This window comes from Maniola hyperantus, chromosome Z, assembly GCF_902806685.2.
Source record: "Maniola hyperantus chromosome Z, iAphHyp1.2, whole genome shotgun sequence".
Lineage (NCBI taxonomy): Eukaryota > Metazoa > Arthropoda > Insecta > Lepidoptera > Nymphalidae > Maniola > Maniola hyperantus.
In genome coordinates, this window is record NC_048564.1 from 6,455,930 (window position 1) to 6,470,065 (window position 14,136).

General features: G+C 35.3%; 1 protein-coding gene across 1 annotated transcript; it reads right to left on the bottom strand.

Annotated features, from left to right (window-relative positions):
* Positions 1-1,203: 1,203 nt before the first annotated feature.
* On the bottom strand, positions 1,204-7,556 carry LOC117995250 (uncharacterized). The gene is made up of 7 exons (XM_034983241.2): positions 7,387-7,556; positions 4,515-4,676; positions 3,225-3,405; positions 2,198-2,449; positions 1,861-1,935; positions 1,673-1,788; positions 1,204-1,334 (listed from the first exon to the last, which is right to left on the bottom strand). The coding sequence occupies exons 1-7, from the start codon at positions 7,552-7,554 to the stop codon at positions 1,218-1,220; spliced, it is 1,071 nt and encodes a 356-aa protein (XP_034839132.1). The 5' UTR covers positions 7,555-7,556; the 3' UTR covers positions 1,204-1,217.
* Between the last annotated feature and the right edge of the window lie 6,580 nt (positions 7,557-14,136).

Below are 14,136 nucleotides of genomic sequence, written 5' to 3' on the forward strand. Positions count from 1 at the left end.
ATGACAAAAAATACGAAAAGGGGCATATTGGGAAAGGACTATACGGCCTGTAAGCACACAGAACTTCACCTTAAAACGTTAAAATAATAATTGTTAGAATTACATTAACTGTAAAACAGGTCAAGCGCTAATTTACTGAATTACAAAAACACACACACACACAACTGGGAGCAGTGAACCAAAAAATTGCTGTACTCCCACTTGCTCGGAAATTACTTCTTTACATAATAAAGGATTTCATCCGTCTTTTAGAGCCTAGCCTAGTGATAGTCAGATCTTCGTTATTTTATAAACTAGCGACCCGCCCCGGCTTTGCATGGTGGCAATGTAGATACTAATGTGGTGTCATTGAGGTGTCATTGCTTCGGAAACTCTCAAATGAGAGGATTTTTTTCCGACCTAATTCACATTATTTCAATTTCTCTAGGGATCTCAAATTTTTTGAGAATTAAACTATAGTTATAAACCTTCCTCTTGAATCACTCTATCTATTGGTGAAATCGCATTAAAATCCGTTGCGTAGTTCAAAAGATCTACATTCATTACATACATACAGAAGCGGGAAGCGACTTTATTTTATACTATGTAGAGAAGAGATGTAGAGAAGCTGAAAAATTTTGCTGCGCATCGGCCTTAACATAGGGAGGAACGAACAGTGCTTTTGTGCTTTGGCAGATAACAGGTAACAATGACGGATAAAATCTTTCGTCTAAGTATGAAGTCTAATTTTCTATTTTTTCTTTGAAATAGTGTTAGAAATAACGTCATGTATTTCTAGACACAGTATCGTGAAATCCCCTGCCATACAAAAATAAGTTCAAGGGTGAAGCTTTTATAAAATGACGACTGTTTAGCCCTCATGGGCTTTTAGTCCATGCATCTAGTATAACAATGGCACCGATTCCGTTGTCTTTCTCTAAACTAAACTTAGAGTATCTGCATCCTTTTCTTTTTAACAATGCTAAAAAGGGACAGAACATGAAATTTACATTTAAAGACTCAAAATTTTAGTGCATGCTACAAAACAGGCTCGCGACTGTGCACTAAAATTTTACCATCTAAAAATAAAATTTAAAACTGTCAAACTGCGTCTGTCCTTTTCATATTACATTAGTAAGAAGAGTATGCGAATACTCTAAAATTAGGTTGTCCTCAGAATCAGTACCAATATGATGTTAACAACTCTCTGGCATGCCTATTAAGAATGCAATATTTAACTAGCTGTTTTTATCTTCAGCCTGATCATTATCACTGGATTCAGAAAATTCTGGCGTCACAGTCACGTTGCCAGTGTTACAGGTATTTTCACTTGGCAAATATATACCAAAACGGTCCTGAAATTGGAACAGAGAAATAGAGTGATGGTTAAGAAAGCAGTTCTTCTTCTAAAACATAACATAAATTTTATAAGTCCCGCAAATTGCTATTACGCTGGAACCATGTCTCATTGACATCGAAATGACGTCATTTGACGTATATTTATGTAAAATATACCATCAGCTCGACACTTTGTCACACGCATTAGCAATTTGCGGGATTTATATCTCAGAGAATCAGAGCTTTAAAAAATAGTATTGTCTATATCAGACATGGTTACAAAAAAAGGAAAATTTAATCAAATAATTAGTATCAAGGTTAAAGGATATGTTAATACTGATACAAGGTAACCAACCTTTGGATATCGATTATAATAAAATTGCGGATGGCATATGCATGGGCGTGGAGGTGGCACTTTATAGCTCTCATGGGATGAAATCTCACTCTTGGGTGTAGGTGGTGTTTCGTATCCTTGACAAAAAAAAATGTTAATCTATGTTTCCTTTACAAGAAAAAATACTCAAGAATCACGAGGACTTGTACCTTTAAAATTGTCCAAACGCCTTAAGGTTCTCTTCAATTTCTTCCTCATTCTTTTTTCCCAAGCAATTTCGGCAGCTAAAGAGTTAACGTTCAATGTCTACAATTTTAATAAACTGATTTTTGAAACAATATTTACGAGTACAGTACGCGGCAGAAAATAATATACATCGGTCTTCAGAATGACATTTCGACTTTGTAGAGCGTTGTCTTTGTCACTCATACCCTTATGACGTTTTCTTGGTCTCAATGACAGGGACAACCTCTACAAATCTGTCATCTCCTTCTCAATCTCGATGTACATATCTTTCTCCCACGTACTGTAGGATGGTTTCCTCACCAATTCTTTCTTGTTCCATGATTTTAAATTCAAACATATCATAAGCACCCTGTAAAAGTTGAGCGATGTCTAATCTTATCTCAATCACCGGTATCTCCATAGCTCGCTCAACAGCTTTAGATAGTTCTATATAAGCTGTATCGTAGTTTAATTTCTCGTCGTCGACTCGAAGAAAAATCGCTTTATCAACGGTGTTCGAGACAAAGCTAAACAATGTCTCGGAGAGCGTCATCTCAGGCGTTGGTATGGGTTCTTAAAAACAAAAATACAATAGTTTATTTTTTACAGCAACATGAGATAAAAAATTAGTTACATTACAAAACAAGTTCAAAAAAACGGGTTCCGTACTACAGTTGTATTTTTTCGACATTTTGCACTATAATTTAAAAACTATGATGCATATAAATAAATAAAAATCTGTTTAGAATGCACAGGTAAAGCCCTTTCATATTATAATACCCCACTTGATATCTTACTTCGAAAATTGAAAATACTAATTATTAGTTCATGGCCACAATTTAATTTTTTTATGTGATGTATGTAACCCTAAATTCACGGTTTTCAGATTTTCCCCCTTATGTCTGCTATGAGACCTACCTATCTGGCAAATTTCATGATTCTAAGTCAACGGGAAGTAGCCTGTAGGTTTCTTGACAGACCAACAGACAGACAGACAACAAAGTGATCCTATAAGAGTTATGTTTTTCCTTTTGTGGTACGGAACCCTAAAAATATCATATAGAGCTTGAAATATAATAATAGTTGATCCAATTCAATCTATCAGCCTGAATGCGTCCACTGCTGGATATAGGAGTTAGAACCCGTCGAGAGTATGCCTTCAAACATGATGCTCCACGTTCCTTATCCAGCTGTTTTCCGTTGTCTGTTTCATCTTACACTATGCGTACTATAACGGTCTCCACTACGTCTACACCACCAACTAACAGTTCTCCAACTGACATGACATGCCCAATACGAATAATGATATTTGTTATAGACGTTTCAAAAGAGCATAGGCTATGTTTACCAGGAGTAGACAATGTTGTATCTGATGTTTGAATGGACATAAAAGATGATGATTCCGTGTTAATTGTTGAGGCCGCAGGAGTAGGAACCTTTGGGGTCTCAGATTTATAGTATGCATTTATTAGGTTCCTTAAATCACCCATCAATATTTCATCGACATACGGTTCTGGTACATTCATGTCCTAAAAAGTAAAGTAGTATAAATTTGTAGACTTTTTTTTTTATATAAAAGAATTTTAGCTATGCTATTCAGGACTAATATCCCTCTTTCCCCTCCAACTAAGCGTAAAACTTGTGCTAGGAGTAAGTACGACAATAGTGCAATGGCTGGGGTCTGAACCGCCGACCTTTTGGAATTCAGTCCGCTCCTCAATCGTTGAGTTATTGAGGCTCTTTAATTACTCATAACGGAGACTAGGCAACTACGCAGGAGATGTTCTAGTACACAAGTACGTGCAAACTTAGATACACAATGCGGCCGATTCTCTTGTACACAATCTCTAAACTAAACTAAATTAACAGGTCTAAATCTAGTGCTATCCTTTCCCGCAAGCAACATTATGACAGTGATAGAAATAGATTTAGACGTGTCATTTTACTTTAGTTTAAAGATTATGTGCAAGAGAATCGGTCTCAATCTTTACTCTTATTTCCATACAGATGTCTTACATCCTAGCAGGGCCATTCAATAGGTACGACCACGGAGAGGTCGGGTGCAGGAGCAACAGCTTAATATGCTCTCATGCGTAGCGTATAACATTGTCAACTTTGCCAACTCTGTGCTGCACTGAGAATTTCTTGATAAAAAACCTGGAATTATTTTGGCCGCATCCAAGACTAAGCTAGATACTTGACATACAAGGTAGTTGAAGCAGCAAATGTTTGTTATAGATATTATCAATATTAAGAGTGTTCTCTTCATTATCACATTATCATGTATGAGAAATGTTGTCCCAATCAACATTTATGGTGACGACATCCTACGAAAATCATTGTTTCGTTTTAGGCTATTATTTTGCAAGCCAATCAATAGTTTAGACAAACTAAACACATTTGAAATTATTATTAGAATAAATTTTATTCACTTGTTAATTTTATAGTTTTTTACATGGTTGATTTAGTCACAAAGTCTAGGTTTAGTTATTAAGTCGATATCTGTTAAATCTACAACAACAAATAATAGACTAAATTGGCATAATGTTATGTTTGTATGGAGAAGCGCCTAAGAAGTGTTACCACTAAATGTCCAAGTTCTTCTTAACTACGGTTATTCCCAAACAAAACATAATACCTGTGTGTAAGATCCTTGAGAGCGTAAATTAAGCCTTTCAAGTATTTTTCTGTCGAGCTCCTCGGTAGGCTTTGTGAAGTACTCAGCAGCCTCTCTAAAAATTCCCTTCCTTTTGCTATTTTGCGCCATTTTGCTAATAAATAGTTCTAGCATAGCTTTTACCTGTTAATCAGATGATGCATAATCATGGTTAAGTAAAGTTAAGTATAAGTTGTTCGACTTGTATGCAGAAAAACAATATAATTACACTCCCTCATTTGTCGAATATGTCAGAAATTATTCTAAATTATTCAGAAAGGTTTGCATACAAGCAAAGTCACTTTTCATAAAACAAAAAGTTATTAACTCTGATAATAAAATAAAAGCAGCTTGGGATGTCATCTCGGATGAAATTGGGAAACAAAAAGTGGACAGCAATAAATTGGAGCTTAAAATTAATAACCGTGTTATTGACTCCAACATTGAAATTGCAAATACATTTGAGAATTTTTTCCGGAATATTCCAGTCACCACTACCAGTTCCCTTAGTTCCTCGCCAACAGAAGCCTATGATCTACTCAAGGCCAATGTTGCTGAGTGCGGTGTCTTGTTTAGGTTTGAATACGTTACTCCACATGACATTATTAAAGTGTTCAAATCTTTACAAAGCAGAAAAACAGGAGATCTATGGGGGATATCAGTAAAAATAATATTATCGATATTATTGCGCCATATCTAGCCATAATTTTTAATGAATCTGTGGATTCAGTATCCTTTCCAGACCTCATGAAATGTAGTAAATTGATACCTCTTTTTAAATCTGGTTGTAGAAGTGACCCAAATAATTACAGGCCAATTTCAATTTTGCCAACACTGAGCAAGATATTTGAGAAAATCATGCTCAACCAACTGCTTCGGCATTTTAATCTAAATAAGCTACTTCATTCTGAGCAGTATGGTTTCACTAAAGGTCGATCAACAACCGACGCGGCTGCAATGCTGTTAAAGCATATATTCAGTGCTTGGGAAGGCTCACAGAATGCCATTGGTATTTTTTGTGACTTATCCAAGGCATTTGATTGCGTTGAGCACGAGACTCTCCTGGTTAAATTGAGCCACTACGGAATCAAAGACACTGCGCTTGGTCTCATTGCGTCTTATCTTGGTAATCGTATTCAAACAGTGTGTGTTAACGATGTAAAGTCATCCGGATCAGCCTCACTAATGGGTGTTCCTCAAGGCTCTATTCTAGGTCCTTTCATGTTCTTGTTATACATAAACGATTTACCATATTTTGTCCAAAATACTTGCGATATTGTACTATTTGCTGATGATACGTCTTTGATTTTTAAAGTTGATAGAAATAAAGACAATTTTGACGATGTAAGTAGTGCCATATCTCAGGTAACTCACTGGTTTACCGTAAATAATTTACTTTTAAATGCAAAAAAAACTAAGTGTGTTGAATTCGCACTGCCCAATAGCAATAACACAAGTAACATTAATTTAATGATAAATAACGATACATTGAAAATAGAAGAGACTACAACATTTTTGGGGATAACCTTAGATGCGAAGCTTCAATGGGGCACCCATATATCAACTCTTGCTAGCAAATTGAGCTCTGCCGCTTACGCTGTTAGAAAGATTCGGCAGTTAACTGACGTGGAAACCGCAAAGATAGTATATTTTGCTTACTTCCATAGTATTATGTCTTATGGAATCTTAATATGGGGTAAAGCGGCAGATATTGGGAGAATTTTTGTATTACAAAAAAGGGCAATACGCGCAATTTATAACTTAAGACCACGCGATTCCCTTCGAGAGAAATTTAAGGAAATAGATATCCTTACTGTAGCCTCTCAATATATTTATAATAACATAATTTTTGTAAGACAAAATATTCTTAGTTACAAGAAAATTGGTGATCTACACAATAGGCTAACTAGAAACAGAGACAAACTTGCAGCTCCTACCTTCCGCCTCAGGAAAGTCCAAAAGTCATTCGTGGGTATGGGTATTACCTTTTATAATAAAATCCCGCAAACTATTTTGGACTTACCTTTGCACAAGTTTAAAAAATCTATTAAAAATATGCTCCTGAAAAAAGCATATTACACAATTGAAGATTATCTAAATGATAAAAGAGCGTGGATTTGACCTGCAGCTCGTTCCGGCGACGCACAAGACTGCAAATATTATTTTATACATGGCATAATCTTGTACCTATATCAAATATTTGAAAAGAGCAACCGCCGAGTTTCTTGCTGGTTCTTCTCGGTAGGAAAGGCATTCCGAACCAGTGGTAGATGCATCCGACTATTCGAAAGTACTTTTAAAAGTTTATTCGAATAAAAAAGATTTTTATTTATTTATTTTAAGACTTTGATTTACTTTCATATTAATTTACCCAGTACTTATCTAGGTACTTATTAAATACTTGCAGATAAAAATAAAAATAAACTTTAAATCCATCTTCTCATTATTGCCTTTCTAATGAAACCGATTTGTCTAAAGTCTGTAAAGTCATCGGATAAAGTCTATAAAGTACCTACCTAGATTTTTTTTTGTGTTTTATATACCTAAGTACTCCAGAATTGCGATAATCAACGTTGACCCTAGTCAGTAACTGGATGGGTGCACGATTTTAGAGATCTGAATTTGACCTTTTTGGTTCCCCCGTCATGCCTCGGGAGCATTTTAAACCGTCGTTCCCGATTATTATCATTAACATCAGACAATTTACTGTAAAAACGTAAGAGTCAAAATTTCGTTCTCTTCGTTGAAAGATCATCCCAAGAAAATTTCTACCATTATAAAGTGAATAATTGAAAGGGCCATGAGCCATGACCCTATATAATGAGTAATATGAAACACATAGAGAAGAAAGTACCTCAGGGTGTCGCAGCAAATATGATTCTTGTTCCAACTGCAAGGTATTGCCGAATCTTTCAGTGCACGCGAGCTGACACGGAGTCAAAGCCTCCAAGTCACGACTCATCAAACCATCTGCGGGTAACTTATCGCTAGGCAATCCTTTCATTTTCTTATTAAAAGGCATTTTCTTTATGAATTATTCTTTTGGAAATATTTTTAAATAAATTATTATACCAAACTATTTGTTTACTTTTGTCAATTAGTCAATACTTCATATAGTCCGTAAAAAATGACTCATTGCGCGCCATTTTAAATCTATGCGTCAAATGTCATGTCAAAAGTACGGTTCACTCTTGGTTCACTACTTGGATGAATGTTCACTTGTATAGGTTCGTATCTTGGATGAAGGGTTCACCCATAGAGATACGAATCTCAATGGGCTTACCTTACCTTTAAAATAAGGACTAAAATCGTACATTTAACATAAAATTTGGCACAAAAAGTAAAAATGGCGCATGAGGAGTTAAATTTTACGCGTTATAATGTTTTTGGTCCAGGGATTTACTCCACGATATCTGTGTAGGTAGGTACATGACAATTATCTCTATTAATACAAGTAGGTACACTGGATCTGCGATAGCCAACCTGTTTATGAAGCAGCTTGATTCTCGCCATTTTAGTGCTGCTGATAGCAGTAGTGAGTGTCATGTGAGCGTACACGGAACTGAATGTAAGCGATGACACATCTGTCAACATATAGGTTCAACTGTACTTAGTTCCTTAATCTAAGGGATCAACAAGAGGAGTATTTGAGAAAAAGTGACAATTTTAATCCCCCGTACGTTCGGTGGGACGCGTTCGAATCGGCACAAAAAATAATTGTCACTTTGTACGGTACACCACTTCCAGCGTAGTTGTACCTATATATTATATGTCTATTTTAGTGTCTCGTTGTTGTATGCATCCGTTTCAGTAGCAAGTTATCTTTTGTTGTGAAATCGATGGTGATTGCATGCATAAAGTAAATAAACACCTTGTTTGGAGGAGCAGAGCGGTAGAAATGCCCCGCAAGTACGAGCTATCGGCTGCAATAACTCCCAGTTGGATCAATTAAGGAAACGACCTTCTCTCATATTCATTCATGGGTGTATTTTCCAAATAGAAGAGTCGAGCCGTAGCTAGCCAATTAAAGACACGGATCTGTACAATCCATCCATTCCATATTCCATACTAAAATTATAAATGCGAAAGTGTATGTCTGTCTGTCTGTCCGTCTGTATGTCTGTCTGCTAGCCTTTCACGGCCCATCCGATCAACCGATTTTGAGGAAATTTGGTACAGCGATAGCTTGTATCCCGGGGAAGGGCATAGGCTACTTTTTATACCGGAAAATCAAAGAGATTCCACGGGATTTTAAAAAACCTAAATCCACGCGGACGAAGTCGCGGGCATCCTCTAGTTTGTTATAAGTACAAAACTTACGGAACAAAATAGTTTTTAAAGTTTATCGTGTTCACTGTAGACACTATCTTCCACAAAATTACGTCTCTACTCACAAGAAAACAAAACGTAAAGTATTAATTATTAAAAATAATTGGCATCTTCTTGGAAAGCACATTTCAACCTGATCTCATCATTGCTTTTTAATAAGCTTGTTTGTCATCAAATGCAAGTCTATCTTACAATAAAAAAATATTCTAATATCACATAAATACTTATTATAAGGGCGAAAGTTTTTGTGCCCAAATATGTGTGTGTATGTTTGTTACCATTTCACGCAAAAACTACTAGACGGATTTGGCTACAATTTGGAATGGAAATAGATTATACCCTGGATTGAATTCTATACCCACGTAGACAAAGTCATGGGCATCAGCTAGTTTCAAATAAACTAACATAACTAATGGTAATAAATGGGGAGGAACGGACTTACATTTTTTTTTAATTTGGACATATCTTTATTAATCTGAAAAATATACCGTTCGTTTTTTATTGCATCCAAGGGGTGAATATTAAAGTTGTAACTAAGTAGGGGACTGTTTGGCAACGGGGCAATATTCAAATAATTGGATCGACACAACCGGGTTAATTAGTTAGTGAAATATGCATAACATTACAGCTTGTGCCACGACGGCCTATTATTGTGAGTTTTAATTATTCGTACTATCTTTAACTAAATGAAAAGGGAGAGTTGCAATAAAACGTTATAGTAGAAAAAAGAGCGTAAACAAGTTTTTTTAAAATGTTTGTTATAATAGAATGAAATTAATAAGTGGAAGTGAAAAAAGCGAAAGAAGAACAAAAGTGATAAGAGTAAAACAAAATTTAAAGTGATTGAAGATCGAAAGTGAAAGAAAAGTAGGTAAATGAAAATATTTATTTATACAAATTGCAAACATGCTCAAAGGAAATTATCGGATTGCCTTAACAATATGGGGAAGGATTAAGGAAGACTTTTGGCTTCAAAATTTTTCATTAAACCTCCCTCATTCGATTGTTAATAGATAATATTATTAATTTAACTAATACGCGTTTTCAATATAGGTTTTTCTTAACATTTTTTAGCTTCTGCTAGTAATCTTAATTACTACTTATAATAATCTAAATATTTAAAAGGAAAAGGTGACTGACTGACTGATCTATCAACGCACTGCGCACAGCTCAAACTACTGGACGGATCGGGCTAAAATTTGGCTTGCAGATAGCTATTATGACGTAGGCATCCGCTAAGAAAGGATTTTTGAAAATTCATTCCCTAAGGGGGTGAAATAGGGGTTTGAAAGTTCTGTAGTCCACGCAGACGTAGTCGCGAGCATAAGCTAGTTTTTCATAAGATTTCATTAAAATAAAGTCAGCCAAAGTCACACGTCTGTCACTTTGAGAGAGCTATAACGAAAAGTGCTTCATTCAAGTTTTCCTCAATAGATAGAAAACCTATTTAAGAGGGTTTCATCCTTTATATAATGCCGTGTAAAGCCAGGGAGTCTTGACTAGCTAAAATTTTAATAACAGCAGTTTCGCATCGCAATGCACTAATTTTCCTTGTTGTACAAAATTCTCATAACTTTGATTGAAAATGTAGATGAAGTTTCAAATGATCAAAATGAAACTTGGCAGTATTATTTTCAGCTTTTATAAAACACTCGCAATAGCCTGTCTATTTCTTAACTTCAACGTGCATTAAAAAAAGCTACACCGAAGTTAGGGAGCGGACAAACGAAATACTTCGGGGTCGGGTTTCATTACATGTGTAAAAACCGATATTTAGAAAAACTCTGAGAAGAATAGATTTATTCATAGCAGTGTACCGAGAAAGAGAGAAGCAAGTTGGGAGCAAAACAATACAAATAATTTTTTTTAAACATGCTGTATAGCCGCTGGTTCTAGAGACATGAAATTTTGAGGGTGTGCTCTTTATGAAGAGTAGGTATCCACTAAGAAAGGGTTTTTTGAAATTCCACCCCTAAATGGGTTAAATGGGGGATGGAAGCTTGTATGAAAGGCCGTCATTTTTAAAGTTATTTACATGAGAATTGGTATTTGGATTTTCGGCAACAAATGAAGAAATGTGTATTTCAGAATTTTTGGAAATTCAACCCCACCTCGACTTTCTAAATTCCACCCGAGTGAAGCCGGGGAGGGTTAGCTAGTTCAATATATGGTATTATGGTCAGGACCAAGGCAATTAAGGCAACTAGTCAGAGAGAAGAGTGCAATTTTTTTTTGACTTTTGTAAACTCTGAACCCAGTCACAATAATTAATATTAATAGTAGAAATTATCGAGAGCAATTTATTATAATTCATTTTTCAATGACTTTCATTAATTCCCTTTGTATTGAAAATATTAAACTATCCATTAATATATATAACTTAATTGTTATGTATGACAGGAGAGATTTTTTAATAAGTAATGAGAAATTAGAAGTCTAAGTACGTTCTAGTTTGTTTAAATTATTAATTTTTACACAAGGTTTAGTTACTAGCTAATGTTAATATCTAATACCTATGGTACTGCAACTTGAATACCATTATTGATTGTCTACGTATTTTCAACGAAAATTGAACGTATATTTAATTTGAAATAAAATATTTAGCTAAAATAAAAAGCTCGCACGAACTGCTCTGTGCAGTCCAGTCACTGTATAAGTATCCACAAGTCAAACAATATCGGGGCGCACGGGAGCCGGTGAAATTGAGCCAGAATCATTTATAAATGGGGGGATAAACGGGGAGGGAATAGGGGAAGGTGAGCTGCATTTTGCATGAGCTGTGTTGGCTGCCCGATCTGGTTTTACACGTCGTCTCGTTTCACGCATGTCCGAAATACGTCTTAAGCTAGTACAGTGTTTAATGTTTTAATTGTATTACAAGGTAGGATACGTTGTTATTGTCTTGCTTTGTCTGTTAAGCTAACTTTGCTTTAGTTTTGAAAGTGGATTACATTTTGCTTAAGTTTTGATAATACATTACATTAACAACATAACAAGCCTTTGCGTGCCTTGCGTTTCACCTGTGTCACGACTCTAAAGTTTACAGAATACATTATGACAATGCTTTTAAGTATGCAAACACCAAGGTCTGTAATATAAAGCACCGGCAGTACCGTCTTTTAACAAAATTGTAAACAGTTTGCTCATTGAACCACACGCATCGTCCCCATCGTGGTTGTGAGACTATAAAATCGGATGCGCAGTATGTCACGAGTCATTATTCGTCTGGCTTCGGCCAAAGAAGTTTGTCGGTAGAAAGGGTGTGTCTTGCCGTGAGTTTCATAGTAGTTGTTGTAACCTAATGTGGTTCATGTTTGTTGGGCTAGTTGATGTCGTGGTAGTTAGGTTACCACTAGGTCCATCTAGGACCATCTAGGTCGGCCTGGCAGTCGCTAGAAGGGGTGATATGGAGGAGATTTAGGTAGGGTTAGTTAGGGTTCTTAGTCATAGCAGACATAGGCTACTTTTTATCCCGGAAAATCAAAGAGTTCCCGCGAGATTTTGAAAAATGTAAATCCAAGCGGATGAAATCGCGGGCATCAGCTAGTATCGAAATAAATTTTAACTTCGCAGTGTGGTAATGATTTTAAAAAAATTGTATCAAAATTAGAACAAAACTGATATTAAACCATTAGAGATGATAACAATTACCTACAACGATAATGTATATTTTAAACTAGTAAATAAGACTGTGCCCGACAGGGAATTAAGGTGAATTATTTACATAGGCTCAGGTAGCGAGCGAAGACGAGGGGAGAGTGAGGGGGCAGTCGACTGGGTCTGCATTTTGCATTAGATTTAAATTGTTTACGTCGTTAAGAAAGAAAGTTTTCTCAAACAAGCTTGGAAAGGCTGGCATAAGTTATGCGATTACGGTATAATATTTAATTTTGGTGTTATTATTTCATATATTTAAATGTTTAAAAATTTAAACAACATTATAAAACATTAAAATGTTTCTACCTATGTCCGTTATAGACTTTGAAACCATCCAACTGATGTGCTCCAAACCGGTTGCATTAGAAAGACAATAATGTGAAAATGGTTTTAAAACAATGCATTAGCCATGTTTTTTCATTTGAGTAGTAGCACAGGCCGTAATATACCTTCCAAAACTATTACATTAGAAATCAAAAATATTACATTAGAAGTTTTTTTTTTTAATTTGTTGATCACGGTAAGTTTCGTTCGTTCGTTCGAGTAAAAAATGTAATGTGTTTACTACAATTTTATTATTAATAAAGAAAATGAACAGTACTTATTCCGTTATGGATTAAAAGAGCTGTTAAATAATATTTTATTTATAACTAGCTGATCCCCGCGGCTTCGCCCGCGTAGATTTAGGTTTTAAAGATCCGTATATCCCTTATGTCACTCAGGAATAATGTAGCTTTCTACTGGTGAAAGAATTTTTAAAATCGGTTCAGTATAGTTCCAAAGATTACCCCCTACAAACCAACGTAATGACATTACCTCTTTATATAATAGTAGGTATAGATATAGATATATCTACTTACTTCTATTTTGAAAACATAATGTATGTTGTTGTAATTCATTGTTCTCTTACCATATACATAATACGAAACCTATTCGTCACTCAATCAATATCATGATGTAAACAACTCTAGGTAGTTTAAGCAGTACAGAGTTATAGATTAGACGAACAAGATGAAATTATTGCTATCGTTTATTTTAATTTTTGGTTATCAAAATTGCGTAGTGTCATGTTTCAAAGTTTTTGATTATATATCCTCAAAACTGCATGAATTTACAAATAAAATATGGAACGTTATTAAAACAATCATCAACAAAATTGGCTCAATAATGCCTCAAATAGAATCTGATAAAGGAGATACCTCAACGACGAAACACATAGGTAACATCTCTAAAACCAAAAGAGCTTTCAGTGATTTTGTAGTAGAAGAAGCCGCACAAAGTGAAACTGAATTTTTTGAATTATTGCGCCTAAAATCTCAACCAACAGACCTAATGTCAACTCCACAATTAGTGACGCTGCACGGAAAAAGGGTTGAATCACACGTAGTGGTTACAGATGATGGGTATCTCCTGACACTACATCGTCTTAGAAGTCCACATACAATAAAAAATAAGGCTGAGGGCAGGTTAGGGAATTTCACAATATTGATGCATCACGGTTTGCTGGGTAGTTCTGCTGATTGGATATTATTAGGACCGGAAAAATCTTTACCATACATAATATTGTCCAATGAAGGATGTGACGTGTGGTTATTAAACGCAAGAGGAAACTATTATT

Excerpts from the sequence above, each read along its gene's own strand:
- LOC117995250 (XM_034983241.2), bottom strand. The coding sequence starts at position 7,554 with ATGCCTTTTAATAAGAAAATGAAAGGATTGCCTAGCGATAAGTTACCC. Across the intron at positions 2,450-3,224 it reads TACAACATTGTCTACTCCTG|AACCCATACCAACGCCTGAG; the intron begins GTAAACATAGCC and ends TTTGTTTTTAAG. Across the intron at positions 1,335-1,672 it reads ATTATAATCGATATCCAAAG|GACCGTTTTGGTATATATTT; the intron begins GTTGGTTACCTT and ends TTCCAATTTCAG.